The sequence below is a fragment of the Macrobrachium nipponense genome, chromosome 5 (genome assembly GCF_015104395.2).
Source record: "Macrobrachium nipponense isolate FS-2020 chromosome 5, ASM1510439v2, whole genome shotgun sequence".
In the NCBI taxonomy this organism is placed as follows: domain Eukaryota; kingdom Metazoa; phylum Arthropoda; class Malacostraca; order Decapoda; family Palaemonidae; genus Macrobrachium; species Macrobrachium nipponense.
Window position 1 is genome coordinate 81,455,142 of NC_061107.1, and position 27,244 is coordinate 81,482,385.

At 37.6% G+C, this 27,244-nt stretch overlaps 1 protein-coding gene across 1 annotated transcript; it reads left to right on the forward strand.

Annotated features, from left to right (window-relative positions):
• The first annotated feature begins 5,980 nt into the window (after positions 1–5,980).
• LOC135215463 (protein phosphatase 1H-like) lies at positions 5,981–25,104 on the forward strand. Its single transcript, XM_064250187.1, is given in 10 exon segments — positions 5,981–6,086; positions 6,272–6,414; positions 6,615–7,155; positions 9,001–9,149; positions 10,047–10,245; positions 10,877–11,059; positions 11,919–12,026; positions 17,715–17,768; positions 17,770–17,879; positions 24,030–25,104. Coding segments are annotated over 8 exon segments (1,665 nt in total). The 5' UTR covers positions 5,981–6,086; positions 6,272–6,414; positions 6,615–6,687; the 3' UTR covers positions 24,424–25,104.
• Positions 25,105–27,244: the final 2,140 nt, after the last annotated feature.

Here is a 27,244-nt window from a genome sequence, read left to right on the forward strand (position 1 = left end):
CTACGGGACTTGCTCTTCCCTCATCTGCTGAAGCGGACTTCTCGACCTTGGTGGATTCGGCGAGGAGACACGCACTTCCATCGGCCAAAACAAGCTGGACAATGTCCGAAATGGACCATCTCCTCAAGGGAATATTCCATGTCTTGGAAGTTTTTAACTTCCTAGACTGGTCCTTGGGGCTTTGGCCAAGAAGACGCAAGACCCTCAGTTTTTAGAGCCAGATGTCTTGCATAGCGTTCTAGCCTGTATGGATAAGGCGGTGCAAGATGGATCGGCTGAAGTGACATCCCTTTTTCGGGGCAGGAGTATTGAAGAAGAGGTCTGTCTATGGTTCTTTTCTAACCAAGGCAGTCTCCAGTACAGAGGGCTTCTCTTTTATACGCCCTCTGTCTAAATAATTGTTTCCTTCTCAGTTAGTGAGGGATATTTCCACACGCTTACTGAGAAGGCAACACAAGATTTGCTGGTACAAATCTGCTAAGAAGCCTAGACCAGCTGCTCCTGTCGCGAAGAGGGAACCAAGACTGCCCAACAGCCCTTTCGAGGTAGTTCTGAGTTCGAGCCCCAAGGAAGAGAGGAGGGGAGAGAAAAGAGGAATCTTCTGTCAGAGTCCCGAGAAGAAATCCTAAATGAGGTTCCAGTCTCCAAAGCACCAGTAGGGGCCAGGCTTCTGAGATTTTCAGAAGCATGGGCTTCAAGAAAAGCGGATTCTTGGTCCCTACAAGTTCTCAAGAAAGGATACCTCATCCCCTTCAGGAACAGACCTCCGTTGACGACGACACCGAGGGAGCTGTCAGCGAGATACAAAGACCCTGTAAAAGAGATGCCCTTCTCGGGTTGTTGGTACAGCAGATGTTGGAGAAGGAGGCCATCGAGAGAGTACAGGATCCGCACTCTAGGGGCTTTTACAATCGCCTCTTTTTGGTGCCAAAAGCCTCGGGAGGGGGTGGAGGCCGGTCCGTGTGAGTGCATTGAACCGCTTCGTGGAGAAGACAAAGTTCTCCATGGAGACATCCAATTCGGTACTCTTGCTCTCCCGTCCAGGAGATTGGATGAGTCTCCCTCGACCTTCAAGATGCTTACTTTCATGTCCCCCTGCATCATTCGTCGAAGAAAATATCTTCGGTTCATGGTGTAGGGAAGGATTTATCAGTTCAGGGCTTTGTGCTTCGGCCTCTCGACAGCTCCTCAGGGTGTTTACGGCGTTGATGAGGAACGTAGCAAGATGGTACATCTGAAGGGGCGGGTGAGGATATCGCTTTACTTAGACGACTGGCTTATAAGAGCACAGTCAAAACAACAGTGTTTGGAGGACTTGGAGATAACTCTACAATTAGTCAGATCTCTCGGATGCTCGTGAACCTCGAGAAATCTCTCACAATCCCCACCAGACCATCGTCTATCTGGGGATTCGATGGATTCTCGGTGTTTTCGAGCATATCCATCCCAAGAAAGGATTACGAAAGGGATGGAAAAGATCTCGGTCTTCCTAGAGAAAGAACGAAGCTCAGCGAGGGAATGGCTCAGTCTTCTGGGCACCAGTTCGCGTAGAGCAGTTCGTTTCTCTGGGGAGGCTGAATATGAGACCCTTGCAGTTCCATTTAAGAAGAAATTGGAACAGGAAGAAGGGAGATCTTATGGATACCTTTTTTCCCACAGAGGAGAGCATCAAACACCACTTGCGATGGTGGTTAGAACGCTAAGAAGGAACGAAGGAGTGTCCTTGTCTCTTCAGAACCCTCGCCTAGTGTTGTTTTCCGACGCGTTGGACATGGGATGGGGAACAACACTAGGGACGAAGGAGGTGTCAGGCATCTGGACGGAAGAACAGAAGACCTGGCACATAAACGCAAAAGAACTCATAGCCGTACACTTGGCACTGAGGCATTCGAGAACGAAGTCAGAGGCGTGGTGGGTCCAGGTCAACTCGGACAACACCACGGCTCTGGCATATATCAGAAAACAGGGGGGGGGGGGACACACTCTTTCTCCCTTTACGAGCTGGCAAGGGATCTGTTGATCTGGACGGAGGAAAGAGGGATACGACTCCTGACGAGGTTCGTTCAAGGAGGGAGAAACATAAGAGCGGACAGATTAAGCAGAAAGAACCAGGTCCTTCCAACAGAATGGACCCTTCATTCACAAGTCTGCCAGCAACTATGGTCTCTTTGGGGGAAGCCTCAAGTAGACCTATTTGCAACGTTCCTCTCCAGAAGGATGGAAAACTTTTGTTCGTTGGGGGACGATCCCAGAGCCCTGTCGATAGATGCCATGCTAATGAACTGGATGGGCATAGACGCGTATGTGTTTCCCCCATTCAAGATGCTGGGGGAAGTAATGAGAAAGTTCGTGTCCTCGGAAGGAATGAGGATGACATTGATCGCTCCTTATTGGCCTGCAAGAGAATGGTTCACAGAGGTACAGGAATGGATAGTGGACTTCCCCAGATCTCTTCCCGAAAGGACAGATCTGCTCAAACAACCCCACTTCGAGAGGTACCACAAAAAACATCCACACGCTCGCCCTGACTGCCTTTCGACTATCGAAAGACTGGTCAGAGCGAGAGGCTTTTCTCGCAAAGCTGCAAAGCAAATGCTAGAGCAAGAAGGCCCTCAACCATGCGGATATACCAATCCAAGTGGGAAGTTTTCCGTAGATGGTGCAAGGCGAAGAAGCTGTCCTCCTCCGATACCTCTGTGACCGAAATTGCTGATTTTCTTTGTATTTACGAGAAGAATCTCAGCTAGCAGTGTCAACCTATTAAAGGTTATAAAAGCATGTTGTCTGCTGTGTTCAGGAATAGGGCTGAACATAGAGAATGACAAATTAGATCATTTGACGACAAAATCAAGAAACTTCTCTCACCCCTAGTTGGAACCTAGATGTGGTTCTAGATATCTAATGTCAGAGAGATTCGAACCTCCCGAGAAAAGAAAGCGTCTTTCAGAGACATAACAAGAAAATGTATTTTCTAATAGCTCTCGCTACTGCGAAAAAGAGTGGTGAGTTGCAAGCTCTAGACTCGAGAGTTTTTTGGGTTTTAAGAGGGATTCGGCTGTATTGTCTTTCAGGCCTTGTTTTTAGCTAAAAACGAAAATCCCTCGAGACCTTGGCCTAGGACTTTCGAAGTAAAAGGGCTTTCTCAATTAGTGGGAAATGAGATGGAAAGAACATTATGCCCTGTGAGAACTTTGAAGTTTTACTTGCAGAAGAAGAAGCAGTTGCAGGGCTGCAATCAAAGCCTCTGGTGTGCTGTTAAAGACTGAGAAGAGCAATGTCAAAAAATGCTTAGCTTTTTTTGTTAGAAATCTTATAACTGAGGCTCACCTGAGTTTGATAGTGAGGCATATAAGACATTAAGGGTTAAAGCACATGAGGTACGTGCAGTTGCTACAGCGTTTATCGTTCAACAAGAACATGTCGATGAAGAACATCTTAGCAGCCACGTATTGGAGGTGTAACTCAGTGTTGCCTCACATACTTGAAAGATGTGAGGGTAACATACGAGAGATGCTTCTCTCTGGGGACCTTATGTATCAGCGGGTACAGTGCTAGGGAAAGGAGAGAAGACTGATCCTAAAAATTTGTTTTTTGTCCTTATATTTTATATAGTGTGATTTTAAAATAATTTGGTGTTGAGTTTTAGGTTGTTTGAAAGGTGTTTGGGTATAACGCCTTTCAATCGTAAATACTAATCCACGGTTAGGATCGGGTGATCGGGATCAGTGTTGTACTCCTTTGTATGCCAGTAGGCATAGGTATATTGTCATGTAAGTGGATAGGACCCCAGTGACAATTGCCATCAGGTTCTGTTGAGTAAGTGGATAAGACCCCATTGACAGTCCTTTCAAGAGTTCTAGCCATAGGGCACACCTCGCTGAAGGCTTTTGAGGCGAAGCAGACTTCTAAGCATGATCTATGAAATCTTCCGCCAAAAACAGGTAGGAACCAGGGTATTGTAATAACTTTTATTACCTACAACATATGTTGTTTACCTGTGAGGTCAGTAATTAGCTGTCTCTTACCTCCGCCAAAGGTGCCAATCAGCTAAGTATATATCTGACAGGGAAGTTGAATGTATGAAAATGATATTGTTATTGTACAATAAAGTTTCATATATACTTACCTGGCAGATATATACGATTGTATGGCCCACCCAACCTCCCCTCAGGAGACAGGTGGAAGAGAAAATCTGGCTCAAGATGGTAATAGTTCCTACTCCTGCCACCCAGCGGCAGGCGGGTAGATCACCTGACCTACCTCCTGTAGTGTGTGCCGCGAAATTTGAATTTCTGTCGGGGACGACGGAGTCTATAGCTAAGTATATATCTGCCAGGTAAGTATGTATGAAACTTTATTGTACAGTAACAATATCATTTTTGTTACATTATGGAACTGTACAGTGATTACATAATAGTGTTTCCATATAATGTAACAGTCAGTTATTTTACTTGCTGTGCTGTGTGGAACTATGCAGTTTTTTAATATATATACTAGGTATAATAATTGTATGTTGCCTTTTACTCTTCATAACATTACAAATAATAGAACAATGAGTTTGGGAGGTGATGTTTTCACTACCTGTATGATGTGTTTGTGTTATAGAAAGGAATAGATTTTTATGATATGATGACCAAGTCATTACATTTGCTATAAGTTACTATTTATAATTATGTAATTACTTGGTAAGTATATACAAAACATTATTTTATTACAAAAATGTCATTTTTGGTGGATATTGGCAAGAATTTGATGATTATTTCTGTTAAAACTAGGTCTCTTATCATAAAGTACATCCTGTAGAGATTTTGCAGTCAATGCTTCATTGAGGCTTTATTTAGGTGTTAAGCATTGGCAGTTGTTTGGTTCATGTTTGGAAGAAGAGAAATCAATCCTTAGAGTGTTGTTAATTTTTTTTAGCTTCATTCAATATATGCATTCATTCAATATATGTATTACATGGCATACCATGTTTGCTTGCTCCTCATTCATGCTGATAGATACAGAATGAAGTTAAGGGAGCTGATGGCGTGGAATTTATTCTAGAAGTGGGTCATCAGGTTGTTCAGTAAGTGTTGGGTACAGACCATCAAACATTCAACATCCTTGCTTACACCAGAATGAAAACCATATCACGATTGAATCCATATTTTTTGTTTCTAAGAATCAGACAATCTCAAGACTAGAGGTGCAATAGCAGCATTGGCCAAATGAAAATGCAGGAAGACAAGCAATGACTAGACAATTGATGGTAAATTTTATGGAAATAATGGTGTATTTGAACAAGCAGTGATCAGCTAGATTGCAGTTACTTAAAACAAGATAGCTGTTTGAAGGAAAGTTCACTTACTAAATGCTTTGATACTTAGATCTTAAAAAGTTTTGTCTGATAAACATAAATGCAGCAAAAGACAGCAGGATTGTATGTTGGAAGTGTGGAATTTAAGATGACAGTTTTTCCTGTTCCAGTGTTGAGAACATTGTTGTTATTTTGCTAGTATCAGTATTTTCAGACTTATTTAGTGGTATTTCCTCCAGTTGGGAACAAATTCATGAAACTTTAGTTCTTGAGGTTGCCCTGGAATTATAGAAACCTCTTGACCATGAGTAAAGAAAGAAAAGAATAATGAAGTTAAGATGGTGGTTTGGAAAAATAACATAATGTATACATTTTTGGCTATGTACCACAATCAGAAAGACAAGAAGAGGAAAGCAATAAAAGCTTTTGGGAATTATAACTGGTGTGAAAATAATAGAAGGGGTTGGGTGAAGACTAGGAAGACCTAATACAGAAATGTTGGGCGATAGGATATAGTTTAAGACTCAGACCAGGTGGAACCAGGTGGAATTCAAGAAGAGAGGTGCTCTAGACAAGTGAGAGAGGAGTACGCTCATTTCTTCTTCAAGTGTAGCCCTGTAACCCTGAAGAGAAACTCCTACTTAAAAGCATTACGTGTGGCCTATGAAATTTTCTTTTTTCTGTAAGGTTCAACCATGACTCAGCATGGAAAGCATGAATGGGGTGGTGTCTTCTGCCTTGTTCTTTGAGATCTCTATTGCATAAGGATATGGCCTATTGATGAAAAGTACTTATAACATTTGTTTATTTTTCATCATAGTTTTTGTATTTTTTAATACCATTCCTGTAATTTTTTAATGAAAATTAATTTATCTTACGATTTTGTTAGTGTTATGATAGTTTTTATTGTGAAACAAAGATTGGTAAAAATCTAGAGCCTTCATTTTTAACATGACAGTTTACCACTTTCAGAGTGCAAGGTTTCCATACACTCGTCCACATTTCCTTCAATTGAGCACTGAGGATGAAATTCAGGTATCGGCAGATCATGCTATTCGACCGATCATATGTCCACGTGACATATCGAGATTGCCATGGAAGACTGGATATGCTGAGTGAGTATCATTGTAAAATTTTCTGTTTGCAGTTTGATATTTAGCAGTGCAGATTACTTTGCACTGGAAATTTAATTACCACTGTGGCATGAGTCAAATGGACTCTTAATATAACTATGTCAGCAGTTTCTTAGTTTTTCATTTCTCATGATTTTCTATATATTTAGAATGTACATTATTATTTTTGTTTATTTGTCCAGAACCATTAATGCTGGGAAATCCAAAAGGAATGAGGATCAAGCTGTAGTGCATGTAGGTCTTATCACACGTCCCATGAAGTTAGAGGGCAGTGGGTCCCAGTCCTCCAGTGCATCCCATGAACAAAACTCCAGCAAATCTGAAACTGTGATAAATGGTCATTCTGAAGAAACCCAAACCATAAAAACTGTGATGTTGCAACCACAGTCCTCTTCCTTATCTGCAAGCCCTGCAACAGAACTGAAAGAGGATTATAACCAGACTAGTGATGGTTCAACTAGTAGTAATAGTTTTAGTAATGGTAGGAATGAAGAACAAAATAAAAGTAATGCAAATGTTGAACCATTTTGTATAAGTCAGCAACCTCTTGGAGAGACTTCTCCTAGCCAGGTTTATGAATCATCAACAAGCCACTCTTTATCTATACATAGAAGTTCACAAACGTCTGTGTCATTAACATATTACATATTTGGTGTCTTTGATGGACATGCTGGGTGGGGCGCAGCAGTATCAGCTGCGAACCAGCTTCATCACTTCATTCATGTAAGTTGCCATACATAGTATGTTTTTGTTTCTGATAAAAGATAATTTTCTTGGGATTGAAGTAGTCTTTTTTCTTATATTAGTGCTTATTTTTCCAGTTCAATAAAGATGCTAGTTATGAGTATATAATTTTAGTTCATCACAGTCTTTTTATTTTTTTTTCTTAGTGCTTATTTTTCCAGTTCAAAAAAGATGGTAGTTCTGTGCATATAATTTTAGTTCATCACAGACCCATTACTCAGATGTATCCTATTCAGGGCATTGCTCAAAAATCCCAGACACATAATTCAGATGTATAAGGAATAAGCTGATGATCATCTAGTGTTGGTAGGTTAATGCATCCTTACAGGATCTTTCAGGTCCTCTGCAGTTAACCAGATCTAGTGGCAGATTTAAGGGGGGGGGGGGACCACCTTGTCATGTGGCCCCCCTGGATATTAATAACAGAACATTGCTTTTTTTTCAATAAATCATTATTAGTAGCAAAATTTTGCCTGGTCAATGATTATTTCAACAACAACAACAACTGTACAACAACAACAACCACTACTACTATGTATATATGTGTGTGCATACATAAGTTAATTATTGATACAGTGTTCTCCCCTTATTCATGGGGATAGGCACCAGACCCCCCCCCCCCCCCCCCCCTGTGAATAGCTAGAACCTGCGAATAGTTGAAACCCCCTATAAAAATGCTTAGAACTGCCTACTCACAGTAGCATGTCTCCCTCAGCAGACAAGACCAGGGTTATCCTCCAAGATGCATACAAATACTGTAATAGCAGTTGGGCCCTTGTTCCAGTTTTCAATATCTCTTACAGCCCTTTCAGTCTAGAAGATGGTTTTTCTTGCTTTCAGGAGTCTTTGTGTAAGGGGGGCCAACTTTGATGGCATCCTTTTATCTCCCTTTACGATGTCTTTTAAGTACTCTCAGTAACACACTTGTGACATCTCCAGAGTTAGCAATGTCTTTATAATAAATCTATATGTAAAAGTGAGGGACTTTCCTTGGTATAGCAGAAGGAATTTTTGATTGATTCAGCACTTCTTCCTTGGTCACTAAGGTACTAGGAGGAGTCATCTGTAGTTGTTTCAAAACTTGGTGATTTTCCCTTCTAGCCCCTCTCTTCAGGCAAGATCTCTTTCCTCATCAGTCAAGATACTTGGCTGTTCCTTGACTATACAAACCCTCAAGAAAATTTCCTGTGGCTCAGGTCATTGAGTGTGTCCCTAAGAGGTTGGGCTAAACAATAAATCTTGAGTGTGACTAAAGCAATAGATATTTATATTGTTTTCCTTAGAAATATTATGCAGTAATACACCAAATAATGTATAGAGGATTTTCAATTGATATGTAAATTGGTCATTAGCTCACATTCAGGTCTGTTTTTAAAGTTTCTGAAATTTAAGCGAGTAATCATAGCTAATGATTTTACACTTATTTTAACACATGGGTTGCAAACAACAACTCAGCATGTTTTGACTTGAAAACATATGTATAGGATTATTATCAGCACAGTAACAGCTGCTCAGCAGTTCTCTGGTTCTGCTGTTTTCTGTGAAAGGAAAATTATACTTCTCAGGAAACCAGGAGTAATGGTGGACTCTGGTACATTTGAAGAATAGTGGTAGAAGGAAGTGAATTGATCACTCCATGTGTATAGTATTACCTGATAGATAGTACTTTATGGCTTTTTTTCATTCTGCGATGTACATTGTATCTTGGTTTTAGTCATAACTGAATATATTAATTAAATGTTCATATGTTTATAGGTCAATTATTTTTATAACAAATGAATATAATTTTATCATATTCATAGCTTATGTTTTAATCCATTTCAGGAGAAACTCTGTGATGTTATAGATATCCTTCTCCCAGATCCTAATGAAGATAAAGATTCTAAGCATCAAGCACCTCTTTGGGCATCTGATAGAGAAGTTACTATTGAAAGTGCTGTGACAGGGGCATTAGAAGGAGCTTTTTGGCAGATGGGGAGTATGAGTATTATTTACTTCTTCAATGTAATTCAGAAAATCTTGAAATGCTGTATATAATTTCATCTTGATTCAGAGTAAGGTTTCATAATATTCTCATGGAACACCTGAAATACAAGTCTGAGTAAGTCAAGTTAATTATTGTGTTGTGTATATTAAACCTATAACTCATAGTGCCATTTCATTTGCCACAAAATTTTCATTGGCAAACCTTTCCAAAGGAAAAATAAGATTGGTTGGAATCTATTTAGCTTGTTGCATGCCTTTATACTCAAGCCAGTTTCCCACCATATTGTCAAACCATACTTTTTCAATTGATAAGTTACTCTCCTTGACTATTTTCAGGATGCTAATCTTCTACGGTCAGAAGCTTGTTTCCTGCAGGGACTTCAGAGCTGCTTATCATCTTTAGACTTTATACCTGCTCATGTCTTAATGACAGTAACAGCTCAGCTTAAAAGAGTTTTCAAATTAAGAATGCATAATGCACCAATGATTTCAATAAGCAGAGATCTTAAGGTCACAGTCCTACTTAAAGGTTAAAGGTCACATAACACCTAAGGATACAAGCTACTCATTCACCAAAGATGCCAGTCCTTTCATCAGTTTCAGATCTGAGCCCCTCTTTCATAGATTCTGCACAATGAACATTGCAGTCAAGATACCAGATTACATAAAAGTCATTAATTCTAGTATCTTCCTTTGAAGAAAGTTTATCTGGGAACATTTTGTGGCAAACCAAATGGCACTGAAGTTATGGGCGTGTAGTGAAGATAAATTCTACTTTTTTTTTATTGTATAACCAAATAATGTGGTGTATTGTGACATTAATTTTATTTACCATAAAAGGATATTAAGACTTTATATGATAATGGTATATGTATATATTAACAGGACAATGTAATTGGTGAAGACAGGCTAAAGTATCAGTTGTCAGGAGGCTGTACAGCTTGTGTTGCACTTTTCATCCATGGCAAGTTGTTTGTTGCTAATGCTGGTGACTCCCGTGGTGTCATCTCACTTTATGGAAAACCTCACCCAATGTCTTTTGACTTTACTCCAGAAACTGAAACGCAGCGGATTAGAAAACTAGTAAGATGACTTTCGGTACTGTAGTTGACTTTGCCCACGGTTTACACTAAAGTTATAGTAGTATTCTGAAGCTGAAAGTGTTAGAGTTAATTTCTCTTACATGAAGTACATGCAAGTCATGGTATCACATTGCAGTACAGTTTCAAGTTTGTAAGTTTGTTGCATGTTTTCTGAGAAAAATTAAAGTAGACATAGGCTTGATAAGTAAAATGCAGTGTAGGTTTAAATGATGATGAGAGTATATCGATAATTTTTTTTTTTATTAAACAGTTATATGAAAATTTTGAGAGGAAAAGTCAATGAAAAAAATCTTAAGAGCAAACCTCTTGGCTCACCATCCCAGTGTATTGCATGTAATTCAAAAGTTAGGGGAATGAAACTAGCAGTGTTTGCTTTTCAAACACCATCCCCCTCCATTGGGAAAACTGCTTTGTTATTCATTAAAAAAAAGAATGTAATCCCTAGGGTAAATAGATTTCCTTGTTGGTGTGAAATGATTAAAACCTCAGCAATTTATTCAGTATTATTATTATTGTTAGTTTTGTCTCTTGAAGCAAAATTATTTTAATCTAAGTTACAATTTACCTCAGTTTTTATTTTTTAACTTTGTGATATTATATTTTACTCTTAGGGGGCCATGCATCCTGAATTGTTGGGTGGAGAATACACTCATTTAGACTTCATGAGAAGGCCTCTACGACGTGATATAGGCAAAAGAGTCTTGTACCGTGATCATTACATGAGTGGGTGGGCTTACAAAACCCTGACTCCGGATGATGTGAAATATCCATTAGTATGTGGAGAAGGCAAAAGAGTAAGTTACCCAAGGAATTTGTTTTGGTTATTCATGATAATTACAATACTCTTAAGGGCATGTTAACATTATTGCAGTGTCTGTGATGATTATATTTCTTTACACTTCTTACACAAATTTAAAATACTTCAATTAAATAAATGAATTGAAAATAGTAAAGATTTCTCTTTGACACAGTTAAATATATGAATTGAAAAGAGTAAAGATTTCTCTTTGACACTTCAGATTAAAATGTGAAAGGAAAAGAATAAAGGGTTCTATTTGACTATGTCTGTATGACAATTTAGGTGTGTTTTGTGTACAGGTGAGGCAATTTGGTGAAAATTACATTATTGTAATAGTTGTAAAATAATACTAGTAATTAAAAGTCAATTTTGTATGCTATTTTAACAAATGTTCTCAGATATTTTACCCAAACTTTTGATAAATTCTTATTTTTTACTGTGTAACCTTATTATTTAGTGGTTAAAGAGGAATTTTATAAATTTCAAAACTTGTCATTGTCTGCTTATATTTCTTATAAGTAGCCTTTTTTATACCAACATAGTAGGTCTGAGGTTAAAGTAATGTTTTGCTATTATTTTTTCATTGTTCTTTTTAATAATGTAATCATTATCTTAATTATTTAACAAGTTACCGTGAAAGTTTATGCATTCAATGTTCTTTGTACATAAAAAAAAAAATGCAGTAGTCATGTTTATTAAAATATTACTCTAAGCACTCATCCTGCTCCACAGTAGTGTTTACAGGGACGTAGCTAGTGACTTTTGGTTAGGGATTGCATATATAGGGGCTTTGATATTTAGTTTGCATTTTATTTTTCATGTTTTAATTTATTTTTATCCAATTTATCTTCAAGAGTCGTGTATTAGGCACGATTGGAGTCACAAGAGGATTTGGTGATCATGACCTAAAGGCTCAGTATTCTTCAGTACCCATAAAACCTTTTCTTACCCCAGAACCAGAGGTAAGATAAGTATTTTTTTCTCTTTGATCTTGTTCTAATTACACTTTGTTTCATTACATCTCATAAATCATATCTATACCAGTATTCAGTCTTGAATGTCTCCAGAATCTTGTCTTTTGTCTGACGGTAGTAGTACGGCCCTCTAACAATAGGTGCTCCGCCGGGACTAACCGGCATTTGTTACATGTACTGTATTTTGCAGGCTTGGTATGTCAAGAATCCCATGATTGTTTTCTCCTGTTAGGATCTGCTATTTTGAGCATCATTCTAATAATTTTCTTTTATTCATTAATTCTTCACTCATCAGCATTTTTCTATGCTTCTGCTTGTCATTAAGTGATAAGTATAATTGAAACACCTAAGTATGTAATTTTCAAATGCTGCTGTGTATATATGGATTGCCAGCTTTGGAGTGCAGTTATTGTGACAATTTACATAATGTACTTTTATTCATCACTTCGGGAATTAGGTTCCTGGCAAATTGCTAAAAACTCCTAAATCGGGATCTCTCCCAGGTTCTCAAGAGTCAAGGGAAGCCTCCATATGAGACGCTTCAGGAGCTTCTTTGTTTGATCTCACAGAGAAGATAGGCTTTCTACTGGTGTTTACATCTTTAAGATGGTTCAGAGGTGGGGGGAGGACAAACGCGCACACTGGCATTTGCGTCTGACTTTGTAGTGAAGACCCAGTTATCAAATAGCCCCATGATTGTTTCACTGCCCCTTGTGCTGTTACCTTATCTTGCCATCGTTAATAATGTTGATGACCTTATACTCTGTCCAGTGAGGGCCATCAGGCCTTACTGGAGGAGCACGAAAAGCTACCAGTATAACTGAATTATTGCTTCCCATTGGACAAAGAAAGAAGGAAATCATTAAGGCCTGTCCACACGAGCAGGCCTGATCGGCGTGCTTCAGGGTTGACTGGCAAATTCTGGCGGGCTTACCCATGAATGTTGTCCACACGGGTGAGGCGATGGAGAGGTAGGACCCGACGATGCCAGTAGTGTGTTCAGTGCAGTACGATAAACATGGTGCCTACCGCAAAGAAGAAGATAGTTTAGTATGATAATTGCTTTGTGTGTGATGAAAAAGAAGAAAATATGGTGCAAAGAATGGCTCAGTAAAAGAAATGTATATGGTTAACGTACGTCTGCCAGAGTCGAAGTTCAAGCCATCGGGCACCACCATGGTGATTTTGCTACAAGACCCATCGGGCAATTTGATGGTTTGCTCGTCAAGTGTGCCCGTTAGAGGGGAAGTTTGTCGATGATCGTGTGGACAGGCCTTTAAGAACATTGTCTCCCATTGGCTTAAGCAAGTCACTTGATGGCCTACGAAAATGTGTCAGAAAATAAGGCAGAACAGCTAGAGCTTGAGCTACATTTATTTTTGTTGCTTAAACTAATTTGAGATTTTCTCCTGAGAGTTGCCAGTCCACTGTGGACTGTGTTTGGACTGGCATATGCAGTAGTCAAGGATTACTTTGGCATGTGTTAGGGAATTTTCTCACTCATTCATAATTTGATCTTTCTTCATTCATTCTTGCTAAACTGGAGACTTAGATTGACTTGCAGGGTTACAGAATTACATTGTGTGAATTAAAATGTGATCATGTACCAATCCTGAGAATACTTATCGGTATGTACCAACACTTGCTTTTAAATTTTGTAAGCTCATTCTTACAGACGTATCTGAACTACGCAAAATGTGAATTGACTTAACCCATTAACTGTGTGACACTGATCTTCTCAGTCATTGAAAGGTCTCATCCTTAACATAGGATTTTTACCTTCTAAATCATAATTCTTTGGTGGTTATAGTTAGGCAGCTCATCATAGATAACAAGTTTCCAGCTTACAGGATAATTGGATAATTTCAGGATGAGGGGTAGACCTTCAGTAAATATCAAATTACCAATGCTAGTAGTGGATCTGAACTGTCAGATAGTAGTTTTGATAGTGACAGTAGTGAGTATGGTGATGTTTATTATATCAAAGTTATAGACAAACCTACTTTTGATAATTTTTTACCCCAGGTTTTATCAGATTACTATGAATCAGAGAAAATAGCAGAGGAAGAAGTAAATTTGTCAAGCACCAGAGGTATTGAGTAAACAAAGAAAGCATAATGCAATGCAATTTTTGAAAGGAAGACCATTGAAAATAATTGGAGATTATTCAAAATTTCTACAGAATGCCAAGTGGTTTTTTTTTTTTTTTAGAAGTTTCCCAGATGTAATTTTTGCCAGGAGCAATTGTTCAAGGTTTGTAATAAAAGTGTGCAAACTGAATAATGGGAATGGCATTACTTTCCTCCTTGTTTTGAGACATCACACTGAAATGAATTACTAATAAAAGCTTATAATAGTACAGTATAATACTGCATTATGAAAGTAATGAAAATAACAAACTATCAAAGTATAAATATGAAAAATACAAATTCTTAGAAAATTTGTCTTAGCAGAAAAACTAAGCTCATCACTTGTGGCGATAACAGGCTTTGCAGCAAAAGGGTAAAGAGAATTGGCAATGTTCTCCTACGTATCATGAATAGTTCCAAGTTCATGTTCCTGGGGGCAAAGTTTAGGTGTTAATGAAAGTGTCAGTTTATGGAAAATCATGTAACTTGAAGGATTTAGTAGTAGCATGAGAAAATTAAAAGGATCCTAATTTGGATTCTTTTGAGTGCAAAAAGAATATATTTACACAATTTGTAAAATTAAAGAGTATGTCAGCTAAATGTTGGTCCATGACTGGGAGAGGTAGAGAATTGGCTGACTTGATGAGAGAAAAGAAAGTAGATGTTGTGTGTGTGCAAGAAACGCGGTGGAAAGGAAATAAAGCTAAAGAGTTGGGAGATGGATATAAGCTATATTATAGTGGAGCAAATAAACAAGGTAGAAATGGAGTTGGCATAGTACTGTCTAGTGAACTAAAGAACTCGGTAATAGAAGTGCATAGAAAGAATGACCGTATCATCAGATTGAAGATATGTTATGGAGGAGAGATTCTGAATATTATAAGCGCATATGCACCACAAGTTGGTTTGCACAGAAGAAAGAGAAGGGAAATTTCTGGAGAGACATGGATGGAATAATGCAAGAACTGGAAGAGCATGAGAGGGTGATAGTTGGGGCAGATTTGAATGGCCATGTCGGAAGTGAAAATGAGGCGATTGGGCGGGTGCATGGGGGCCATGGAATTGGAGAGAGAAACCCAGAAGGAGAGAGTGTAGTGGACTTTGCTGTGTCATTCGACATGGCAATAGTAAACACATTTTTGAGAAGAAAAGGGAACACCTAATAACATATAGGAGTGGGGGAAGAGTTCTCCCAGATAGACTATTTCTTGTATAAAAGGATAAATCTGGTGGAGGTCAAGAACTGCAAAGAAAGTTATTCCAGGCGACCATGTAGCCCCCCAACACAGGCTGCTATGTATGGACTTGAAGTTGAAAAGGGAAAGAAAAAACCAAAGCTAAAGGGATAAGGAAAATTAAATGGTACGAATTACAGAAGGAAGGGGATAAGAAGAGAGAGTTTAAGAGGAGGGTTTTGGAGGATATTGATATAGGGATTGAAGATGTTCAAGAATGGTGGGCACGAAATGCAGCAGTAATAAGAAGGCATGGAAAGGAGCTGCTAGGAGAGACATCTGGTATCATATGGGAAGAAAAGGATAGTTGGTGGTGGGATGAAGACATTGAGAAAGTAGTAAAAGATAAGAAGGAGGCAAAGAAAAGATGGGAAGAGTCACAGTCAGTGGAAGACAGAAATAGGTACAGAGAGAAAAACAAGGTGGTGAAAAAGGTGGTAGCCCAAGCTAAAGCAAAGTCGTATGATGATGTGTATAATGAGCTGGGGACAAAGGAAGGATTAAAGAAGATGATGAAGCTATCAAAGGCTAGAAATAAGAGCACCAAAGATATAACACACATCAAACAAATAAAGAATCAAGAGGGTGTAGTGCTTAGAAAGGAGGAAGAGATGGAAAGAATATTTCGAACAGTTGTTAAATGAAGAAAATAATAGACTAATAAGAGAGGATGGGCAAGTGAACATTGGCATGGTAATGAGGTTTTCTAGGCAAGAGGTACTAAATGCACTGAAGAAGATGAAGAATGGGAAGGCAACCGGACCAGACATGATCCCGGTGGAGGCATGGAAAGCATTAGGAGATGAAGGAGTGGATATACTGTAACGATCTTATGATAAAGATCCTTGAACAGGAAAAGATACCAAATGAGTGGCGTGGGTGTATATTGATCCCAATTTTAAAGGGAAAGGCGATGTCCAAGAGTGTGGTAATTATAGGGGCATTAAATTGATGTCCCACACTTTGAAGATACTGGAAAGGATGATAGATGCTAGACTGAGAGAAGAAGTACAAATAGGTAAAGAGCAGATGGGATTTATGAAGGGAAGGGGAACAACAGATGGTATATTTTGTCTGAGGCAAATAATTGAGAAACATTCGGGGAAAAGACAAAGGGACCTACATATGGTATTCATTGACCTTGAAAAGGCGTTATGACAGAGTCCCGAGGACAAGAGGTATGGAGGAGCCTGAGGGAGAAGATGGTGCCAGAGAAGTATGTGCGATTGATACAAGAGATGTACCGGAATGTATTTACCAGAGTGAGGAGCAGTGTTGGGGAGACAGAAGGTTTTGAGGTGAGAGTAGGATTACACCAGGGGTCGGCTCTGAGCCCATTTATCTAACATAGTGATGGATGTTATAATAGAGGAAGTAAGGGAGACAGTACCATGGAACATATTGTATGCGGATGATATTGTTCTGTGTGAGAGAGCAGGGAAGATCTGGAAGTGAAATTGGAAAGATGGAGACAAGTACTGGAGGACAGAGGAATGAGAATAAGTAGATCCAAGACAGAATATATGTGTACCACCACTGAGGGGGATGATAGAGAAAGTATTCAGCTTGGTGGAGAGCAAATAAGGAGAGTTGATAAGTTTAAGTATTTGGGATCTTTTGTTAACGCTGGAGGAAGTATGGAAGAAGAAGTAAAACATCGGGTACAGGCAGGCTGGAACAACTGGAGAGCGGCCTCGGGAGTTCTTTGTGACAAAAGAGTGCCGCTTAGGTTAAAAGGAAAATTTCACAAGACTGTGGTAAGAACAGCAATGCTGTATGGTAATGAAACAGCAAGCATGAGAAAAGCAGAGCAGAAGAAGATGGATGTGGCAGAAATGAGAATGCTTAGGTGGATGTCTGGGGTAACAAGAGTGGATAGGATCAGAAATGACTACATAAGGGGTCAACTAAGGTGGTGGAAGTATCAAAGAAAGTGCAGGAGAGGAGGCTGAGATGGTATGGACACCTGTTGAGAGAGATGAGGACCACGCTGGGAGACATACTATGGGAGTGGAGGTGCAAGGAAGAAGAAAGAGAGAGGGAGACCAAGAAAGAGATGGAAGGACTGTGTGAGAGGAGATTTACATGAGAAGGGAATTGATGAGGCAGAAGTGCAAGATAGAAATAGATGGAAACGGCTCATCCGAAACGGCGACCCCATATAAAAATGGGAAAAAGCTGGGAAGAAGAAGAAGTAAAATTAAAGTGACTTATATTATTATAGATGGAACTTATTCTACGTAATATATCTATTTTCTTGTGTTAGGCTTGTTGATATATGAATAGAGAGTAATCCTTGAGACTTATTTCAGGTCAAAGTATTTGATATAGAATCTGCAGATGTCACGGATGGAGATGTCTTGGTTTTTGGCAACGGATGGCTTATGGGACATCACAACCAATGAAAAAGCAGGAGAAATAGTCGTTAGATCTTTGTCATTGTTTCCTGTTGAAGAACAGGACAAATATAAATACAGGTAATTTTTTTATTTTAAGGAGAGTGCTGTTTGTTAAGGGAATATTATAACATAGTTACAGTTTGTTCCATTTTTAGCATAAAATTATGTACATACACAGTTCTGCCTATTTAAGAATTATTGGCAGAAATACATATATATATATAACCAGTCCGACAAGAGTCTACTTAAGACTCAGAGGTCTGGAAAAACTAAACCCTATTAATAATAATAATAATACATATATATTATTAGTAATAGCGGTCCATTAAGGGCTATTATCTTTACTAAAACTCCTACAACATTACTGAGGTTCACTGGCTTGGCTGAGCAAAGATTTCTATATCAGTACATATTACTCTCTTATTTCTTTATTGCTATTATTTATTTTGTAGTATGGAAGCATGCATGTAAAATGAAGAAAATTAATGTTTGTAGGTCAGTCTTCTTCTAAAGCTCTCTAAGGGATTCACTGGAGATGGTGACTGGGAAAGTTTTAATATATGCATAGTATGCATTTTGGAAAAGTCTTTCCATCACTTTCAGAAAAAAGAACCTGGTGGTTCAAAGGCTGGTTCATGGCTATGTCAAACCACCTTCACATTCCTTCTATCTGTGGGACATTGCCCACAGGTCTTTGGATACTTTTTCCCTTGGGTCCGGTGGTGGCTGCTCAACAGATTGTACAATTCGTCTAGTGCCCCTGGTGACAAAGGTTGGTTTGAAAGAGAGAGTGAATGGGATGACTGTCTTCCTTTTTCTTTCTTTTTTCGCCTATCGGTGGGCGGGGGTGAATGACCCTTTGGGTCATAGTCCTGGGTCTTAGACCTAAATCTATACATCCATCCATACATCCTATCGGTGGGCAGTGGTTAACAAATATCCATCATGCACTGTAACTGGTCAGATGCAGGTGAGTGAGCTCCTTTCCATTAGTTTTATTTAATTGTTCTTACACAGTATAAACTATTATGGAAGCAAGTCCCTTCCTCTCTCTAACAAGGGGACTGAAGAAATGACAACAAGCAAGGTTGGTGGCTAACTCTTAACGTAGATGTCTGGCTGACAAGTACCTTTTACTTTACAGTTCAGAGGCATATTACTCCTTCCTATGTCCTACTTTGGCAGGAAGTATGGCTAAATGAGCTGAACCTCCAGTCGTTTATGAGGCTTTCTCCATCCTCCTTCCAAGAGAGATTCTCCCTTATGTTAAGACCAAAGTTTTGTTCTGTATATGAACAAAATGACAAATTTTAAATCAATATGTATTTTTTTTTTTACTAACAAACCTACGTTCTTAACCCTTAAGGGGCCGGCCGGCTAATGCCCTTTTTTAAGGACAGGACTTTGATATTCATACCACTTAATAAGGTGACTTGGGACATCTCCAAACCGCATATGATTTTCGCCTCTGACCTTCGGTTTTGTGACGCCAGGGCGATTTATCCCGAAAATAACCATTTTTCAAATTCTATCTCCTCCCTTGATATTTAATATTAAGACCTGGGATTACTACCATATATAGACTGATGTAGACCTCAATCGAATAGTTTTTTTTTTCTAAAAGTCATTTTTTTGCTAGATATGAATTTTTCAATATGGTCAAAAAATAAACCTATAAATCAGGAGAAAAAAAATTTATAAAAAAAAATACGAAACAAAAATTGTAAAAAAGGGCTCTATTTGATTGTTCTATAATGTCTTTCTGAGTTATATACCAAATTCCAAATGTTATAGCTTTAAAACTAAGTGAGAAGGATAGATTTTGAAGGTCAATAAGTATAGTTTGAGATACGGGCGTTCAGTTTTCCTTTGTATTTCTATAAAGACAATATTAATAAATAATGATTATTATGAATGTATATTTCTTTTTTGTGTATTAATAAACCAAAACTATTTTATTTATCATATTTAATCATAAATGATGATCCCTTTGCTCATATATCGCAGCCTGGGGCACTGCTTGAGGCAAGATGGGGCACTCCTTCCTACGCAATTCTCTCTCTCCCCTTCACTAACTCTGCTTATTACAGCGAATTTTCTTCCTCTGTATGTTAGCGAGATGTTTTCCTTGTATTTTCCTCTTTGGCATGATGAAATTCTTGCCCGAAACAAAGATAAACAAACGTAATTGCAAGAGAATGTCAAGAGGTGAAAACTCAAAGGCGTACACTTTTTTTACAAAGACAATTTAATAAATCATGATTATTATGAATTTCATATTCCATTTTGGGATATTAAAAAACCACAAAACTTTGTTATTTATCATAAATGAAGATCTCTTTGCTCAAAGATCGTAGCCTTAGCACAGTGTGACGTGTGTTGTCAAGCAAGACAGGGCGTTACTAAGCAACCCTCCCCTCTCTCTTCACTAACTACGCATATATTATGATATTCTGTAATAATACTTGAGCGATTTTTCTTCGTCTGTATGTTAGCGAGATGTTTCCCTTGTCTTTTCCTCATTGGCATGATGAAATTCTTGCCGAAACATACATAAACATACGTGAAAGCAGGCGAATGTCAGACGTGAAATGGAACATGTAGACTACTCGACGTCTGTGATCGCACTAAAGCAGGACTGGACTTGGTAGCTTGAGCCTGCAAGTCTCCTTCTCGACTCGGAGAGTGTCTACCGATGCCATTTCTCCAATTTCTTTGACAAATAATTATCAAAAATTTACGATAATAGAAGAAATATTGCATTTTCTTGTACGGATCAATGTTTTAGGCTTATTGAGTTACGTTAACTAATTACCCTGTAACTACGAAAGTAAGAGGAATTTTTGACGAAATATTTTGTATACGTATTCTCAATTGCCATATGAAGCTCCATGAATTTTTTTCATGACTTTGCATTTTTCGCCCTATACCTCCATATATAGATTGTTCCGGCCCGCCCCCTTAAACGCCGAATGGACGTATTAAACAAAACGTCGAGTCAAAATGTCTCCCGTATGCTAATGGACGTACCATACGTCGACTCAAAAAAGTTTTTTTAAAAATTCGCGGAAAAATACTTAAAGGCCTACCAGCCGAAAACTTTTGAATCACGCGCCTTGGGGGATGCTGGGAGTTCACGGATCAAGGCGTTTTGTTTACAATCGTTACGCAGGCGTGCAAGTGCGAATTTCTTTCTTATCGCACTAAAAAGTATCAGTGACACATCTCAAAAATTATTTCGTCACTTTGACATAATTTTTGCACCGTTTTAAATTATCCGTTACATGAAGTATTATATATGAAAATGTGCGCAATTTCATGTAGAATACATCTAAAAAATACTCATGATTGTAGCTTTTATCAGTTTGAAATTTTATTTCCATATAAATAACGATAATTGCAAAAATTTCAACCTTCGGTCAACTTTGACTCTACCGAAATGGTCGAAAAACGCAATTGTAAGCTAAAACGCTTATATTGTAGTAATATTCAACTATTTACCTTAATTTTGCAACAAATTGGAAGTCTCTAGCACAATATTTCGATTTATGGTGAATTTATGAAAAAACTTTTTCCTTATGTCTGCGCAGTAACTCTTCCGAAAAAAATCATACATGCGATGGTAATGTTTGCACCATTTTAAAATTAGCCGTTACATAAAGTTTTATATATGGAAATGTGCGCAATTTCATGCACAATACAACTAAAAACAACCCATGGTTGTAGCTTTTATCAGTTTTGAAATATTTTCATATAAAAAATGATAAGTGACAAATTTTCAACCTTCGGTCAATTTTGACTCTACCGAAATGGTCGAAAAATGCAATTGTAAGCTAAAACTCTTATATTTTAGTAATATTCAATCATTTACATTCATTTTGTAACAAATTGGAAGTCTCTAGCACAATATTTCGATTTATGGTGAATTTATGAAAAAAATAACATTTTCCTTACGTCCGCACAGTAACTCTTCCGAAAAAATCATACGTGCGATTGTGGTAATGTTTGCACCATTTTAAATTAGCCGTTACATAAAGTTTTATATATGAAAATGTGCGCAATTTATTTCATGTAGAATACAACGAAAAATAATTGAAGGTTGTAGCTTTTCTCATGTTCGAAATATTTGCATATAAATCACGATAAAAAAAAAAAAAAACACGTTCGGTCAACTTTGACTCTACCAAAATGGTCGAAAAACGCAATTGTAAGCTAAAACTCTTATATTTTTAGTAATATTCAATCATTTACCTTCATTTGCAATAAATTGGAAGTCTCTAGCATAATAATTTTGATTTATGGTGAATTGCGTACATCGCATTCTGGGAAAATTTGCTCCGTTTCATATTAGGCATTTCATAGAGTTTTATATATGAAAATGTGCGCAATTTCATGTAGAATAAAAGGAAAAATAATTAGAAGGTTGGTAGCTTTTCTAATTTCCAAAATAATTGCATATAAAAAAAAATTTATAAAAAAATTTTGACGTGGTCATTTTTAACTCGTCGGAAATGGTCGAAAACTGCAATTGTAAGCTAAAACTCTTACAGTATCATAATATGCCATCATTTACCTTCATCTTGAAACAAATTCGAAGTCTCTATAACAATATTTAGATTTATGGTGAATTTTAAAAAAAAAAAAAATTTTTTACGTCCGCACGTTACGAATTCATGCATCATTTTGAGATAATATTTTCTCTGTGTTGCTTTTATCGTTTTACAATGGTGTTATATACCAAAAAGATCACAATTTCGTTTACATTACAACAGTAACTTGTTACCTTTAAACCGTTTTGCGCACAGCGCGATTTGAATATAATTATATAGAAATTTCATTTTTGTGCTATCATATATCGCATTATTTATATATGATAATGATAATTTTTATCATTTCTGATGGCTGCATACTAAACTTCAGGCAATGACAAAAAAAGGAGCCAAAAAAATGAACTCTTATCTTGAAAAAAACTAAGCGCGCTGTATTTTTTTTTTTTTGATTTTTTTTTTTTATTATTTTTTTCGCTTCCGCGCTCACTCCAAACCGGCCCGGCATTCGGGAGAGGTTTTGATTTTTACGCTTCGGCGTTTAAGGGTTAACATATGTATATTGCCCACCTCAAGCCACCCCTCATATTTTACCTGGGTTAGAGGAAACTGATGCGATGGACCCAAGATAGGTTAAGGTAGGTTGGCTACCCTTCCTCCTTACTGCCATCTTGACTAACTCCAGACACCACCAAAGTCCTTGTAATTTTTTACCAGACTCCAGCAGGCACTAGAGAATTTTCCCTTAAGGTAAGACTGCAGGTTAGTTTTCAAAAATACAAATTAATTTAAAATTGGTCATATTTTGAGGTTATGTTTTTACCTACCTAACCAACCTGATTGTTGTAGACTCTGGAGCAGGGTACACTGTAGTGCCAAGGCCTCATATATCACCTACCTTGTGTTTGATTACATTTGAAAAGTTGTGGAAGCTGACCCTGATATATGTCATAAATAGCTGGAAGTCCACCATTGCATATGCAGTAAGATAAAGCCAGTAATGGATGAATTTAAATCACTTATGGTCAGTGCATATTGGAACCTTCTAAGGATTGAAGTCATGAAATAACCTGAATGGTTCTTGGAACTGATTAAGAAATATTGTTCTTTCATAGCAAAGGAAGCCTACAGAGAAGACACTGTTGTTGTGATACATGAAGTGTTGAAACACTTTGAAGGTCTTAAAGAAGTGTTAACAGTAGGATGAAGTCAGTATGTAATATAAAAATTATTATCATAAGTGTAAAAGGAAGACAAAGAATTAGAATGATAATAGGAACTATCACCATTATTGGTATCAGAGAAGTTTGGTGATATTATTGCACAGATTTTAGTGTAATTATTATTAATATTCTGATCACTTATGGCATCTGAAAATTTGTAGATACTGGGGCAGAATTTTTTATAAATATGAGGTCAAGTAAAACTGCTCATTTAAATGTTTCTCACATGAGAGAGAGAGAGAGAGAGAGAGAGAGAGAGAGAGAGAGAGAGAGAGAGAGAGAGAGAGAGAGAGAGAGAGAGAGAGAGAGAGAGAGAGAGAGAGAGAGAGAGAAGAGAGCTAAATCAATTCATACATACATTGTCAGAGTAGCATTTAGATGTTTAGCAGTACAGCATAGTTTACATTTCATTCAGTTAAAATCACTAACCGCTTAATAAGTATTGTCACTCTTTACAGGTACACTGGTGCAGCTCAAGATTTGGTTATGAGTGCGCGAGGGAAGCTCAAAGAACGTAATTGGCGAACTAGCGATGACAAGCATGCCACTATTGATGACATATCAGTCTTTGTTATTCCCCTAAAGCCTTACAAGGATGAGTATCTAGAATGGAAATTACACCAGCAAACTAATTTAGCATGTATTAAAAGTTCCTCAGAAAATCTTACCAAAGAACCTCAGTTAACAGAAGCTGATGTGAGGGAGACTGATGTGACCTCTCATAGTGATAGCAATAGTTCTCTCAAGGAAGTGACTCTTATACCTTCTAGTCAGACAGACGAAATAAGCACTTGTCGTAAAGATTCACCAGATATTGAGCCTCATGAAGACTACTTCAAGGATGAGGCTTAAATTGTAAGTACAAAAAGATGTGTCAAACGTGGAGTTTGCAATGCATTTGACATCCATTTTAGGCATTTTCTGTTTGATGCTGGATATTGCTTAGTGGACAGTAATATTTAGTATACTTGAATGTGTACATGCACTGAGCAAGGCTGTTTTTTCAGTCCCATGTATCAAAGTTTCATTGTTAATGCACTTGAGGTGGTGCCATTATACCTAATTGTGCATTTTTGGCAGGATACGCAAAACACAATACAGTAGTTTTGTTTATACTGTAGTAACAATTGTTACATATTTGTTAATAGGCTCCATGGCAAAAATCTGAAATTGTTTTTTTGTCGACCTCATTTACCAAAGCATTGTTAATATATTTAATATATTTATTCACAACCTCAAAGAAGGTATCACAGTTCCACACAAGATGGCTTAAGCTCTGTACAGATTTAAATTTCTTTCAAAACAAATCCTAGCTATAGAAGGTAATGATAGTTTTGAATGGGATTTTAATCTAACTGACATCATTACTGCTGCTTCACTATGCTATGCAATACTTAATATGTATCTAAATAAGATCTTGATTGCAGTATAAACATTCTAGTACTTGTAATGTGATTAACATTTCTTTTAGTAAATCTTCATTGCTATTCTTCTGTGTGTAACTGTGATACCACATAAAGAAAGTGTGTGCTCAAAAGTTTCCTATAAGTTCATAATAGCCAATATTTATTGTAAAGCTTATTCTGATACTATATACCTGAATTGCAGTTTCCTTTATTTTTCATTGTATATGATAGGCCTCACTATTTATAGAAAAGATTATACATTCCAGGTGTATTTAGAAATGGTACTAATGAGCATCAAACTCTTAGGTGGTTACTTGTCTTAATTTTCCTAAAATTATCTTGAAAGTTGAGAGTTTTTAATATATATTTATTTTCAGCATGCTTTGTATAGTACTGTATTTTAAACTGGGGCTGTTTGTACATACATAGAAAAGGTTCCCTCAACTTGCAGTGTATTGGAAATAGCTGTGAGGTAGATGGCCACTTCTGAGTTATTTTACTTTTGTTTGCTTTTATGTTACTGTAAATGTTTAAGTCATTGTTCAGTTTAATTTGATGGAGAAAGACTAAAGATATCGACAATAGTAGTTTTATAAAGGACTGCGTATCATTCCTTATGTAAGGAAGTAAGTGATAAAATAATTATATTTAAATCAATGAGAAAGGAAGTGTTAGATGTAAGTAATGTAAGTTTTTTACGTAAAAAATATTAGTCCTGAATGTTTTTAGAGTTAACAGTCCATTCTTTTCAGCAGTGCATTTTCATATGGAGAGACTGACAAACTTGTAACTTAAAAAAAAATGTAAAAAATCTGTCATGTGTAATTAATCCAATTTTAATTTTTAAGTTTAAAAGACCTTAAGTGAAAGACTATAAATTGTGATAATCTGAAGAGACATGCAAGATTTTTTCAAAGTATTTCTGAAGGTTTGTAATGTTAATGCAGTAGTAAATTTTCCAGACCAATATAACAATTTTCCCCCAATTCCATGTGAAGTGAACATTTTTTGCAAGAAAAATAATCAGTTTTGTACGTGAATTCCCTGCCAGAATATATACTTAGCTATAGTCTCCGACGTTCCCGACAGAATTTCAAATCTCGCGGCACACGCGACAGGTAGGTCAGGTGGTCTACCTTACCCGCCACTGGGTGGCGGGTGTATGAACCAATTTACCTCTCCAGCCAGATTTTCTGTGTCGCTTGAAGCAATAACAACTGTTGTCGTTTCCTTCCGATAGATTCTTCATTTCTCGCTTGCCTGGAGATTGATTTGGACTTTTGGTGACGTATTCGCTCTATTTTGGCTTGGAATACGCTGATTGTGAACCGTTATTGACTTTGCGCTGGATTTTCTTGTAGAATGTCTGATTTGTTCCGATACGTTAATAAAACAAACCATCGGTCCTTTAACAATGGAAGTAGCTAGCGGCAGCAGGAATGGTCGTAAGCTTCGAACAAGGGGAGAACGCGGCGTGCGACTGGGAGGTAAACAAATCACTTTTGCTTTCGGCCACGGGTGTGAAGGACGTGTTTCGTCATCGCTCTCTGCCCGCCTTCAATCGTCGTATGCTTTTGTTTATATTGTGTTTTCTACTAATGGTTTGTTTGACTTGAAAATGAAACTGTAAGTACACTGTTTTCATTTTCATTACTTAATTATGAACCAACATAGATGCGGCGATTTCCTCTCTTTTCATGAATTGAACCCTTGAAATTGTCTCGGTGCCGAGGGCGGGCGCGCTCGCGCCGAGTCATGTATTTTGGGCGAAAGTGTGTAATTGAAAATGTAAGTACTCTTTTCATTATATTTTTGCCCTGTGCGTTCGTTGCTGAGAGCGTGATTGCGCTCGGCACGAGCCTCTTATTTTGTATGATAGAATGCAATGAAATGGATTCGCAATTGCAGTATTCTTTTCATTTTCATTTATTTATTTGCATCAGTTTTAATTTGAATCAATTTCCGCTCTTACCCAGGAATTGATCCTTACGATTTATTTCCTGTGAAAGTGAAATTGCAAGTGCAGTATTCTGTTTCATTTTCATATATATTTTATGATAGCATCATATTATTATGGATCAAGTTTCCGCTCTTACCCGGGAATTGATCTTTTCCCCTTTAAGTTCTATGAAGTGAATCGCAAGTGCAGTATTCTGTTTCATTTTCATATTACTTTTCACTGCTGTGCGGGGTAGGGGAAGCGAAGGTCTGCCAGGAAGTCGTCGGAAAGCTCTCCCGCAACTCCCTTGGTATCCATCTTCGTCTTC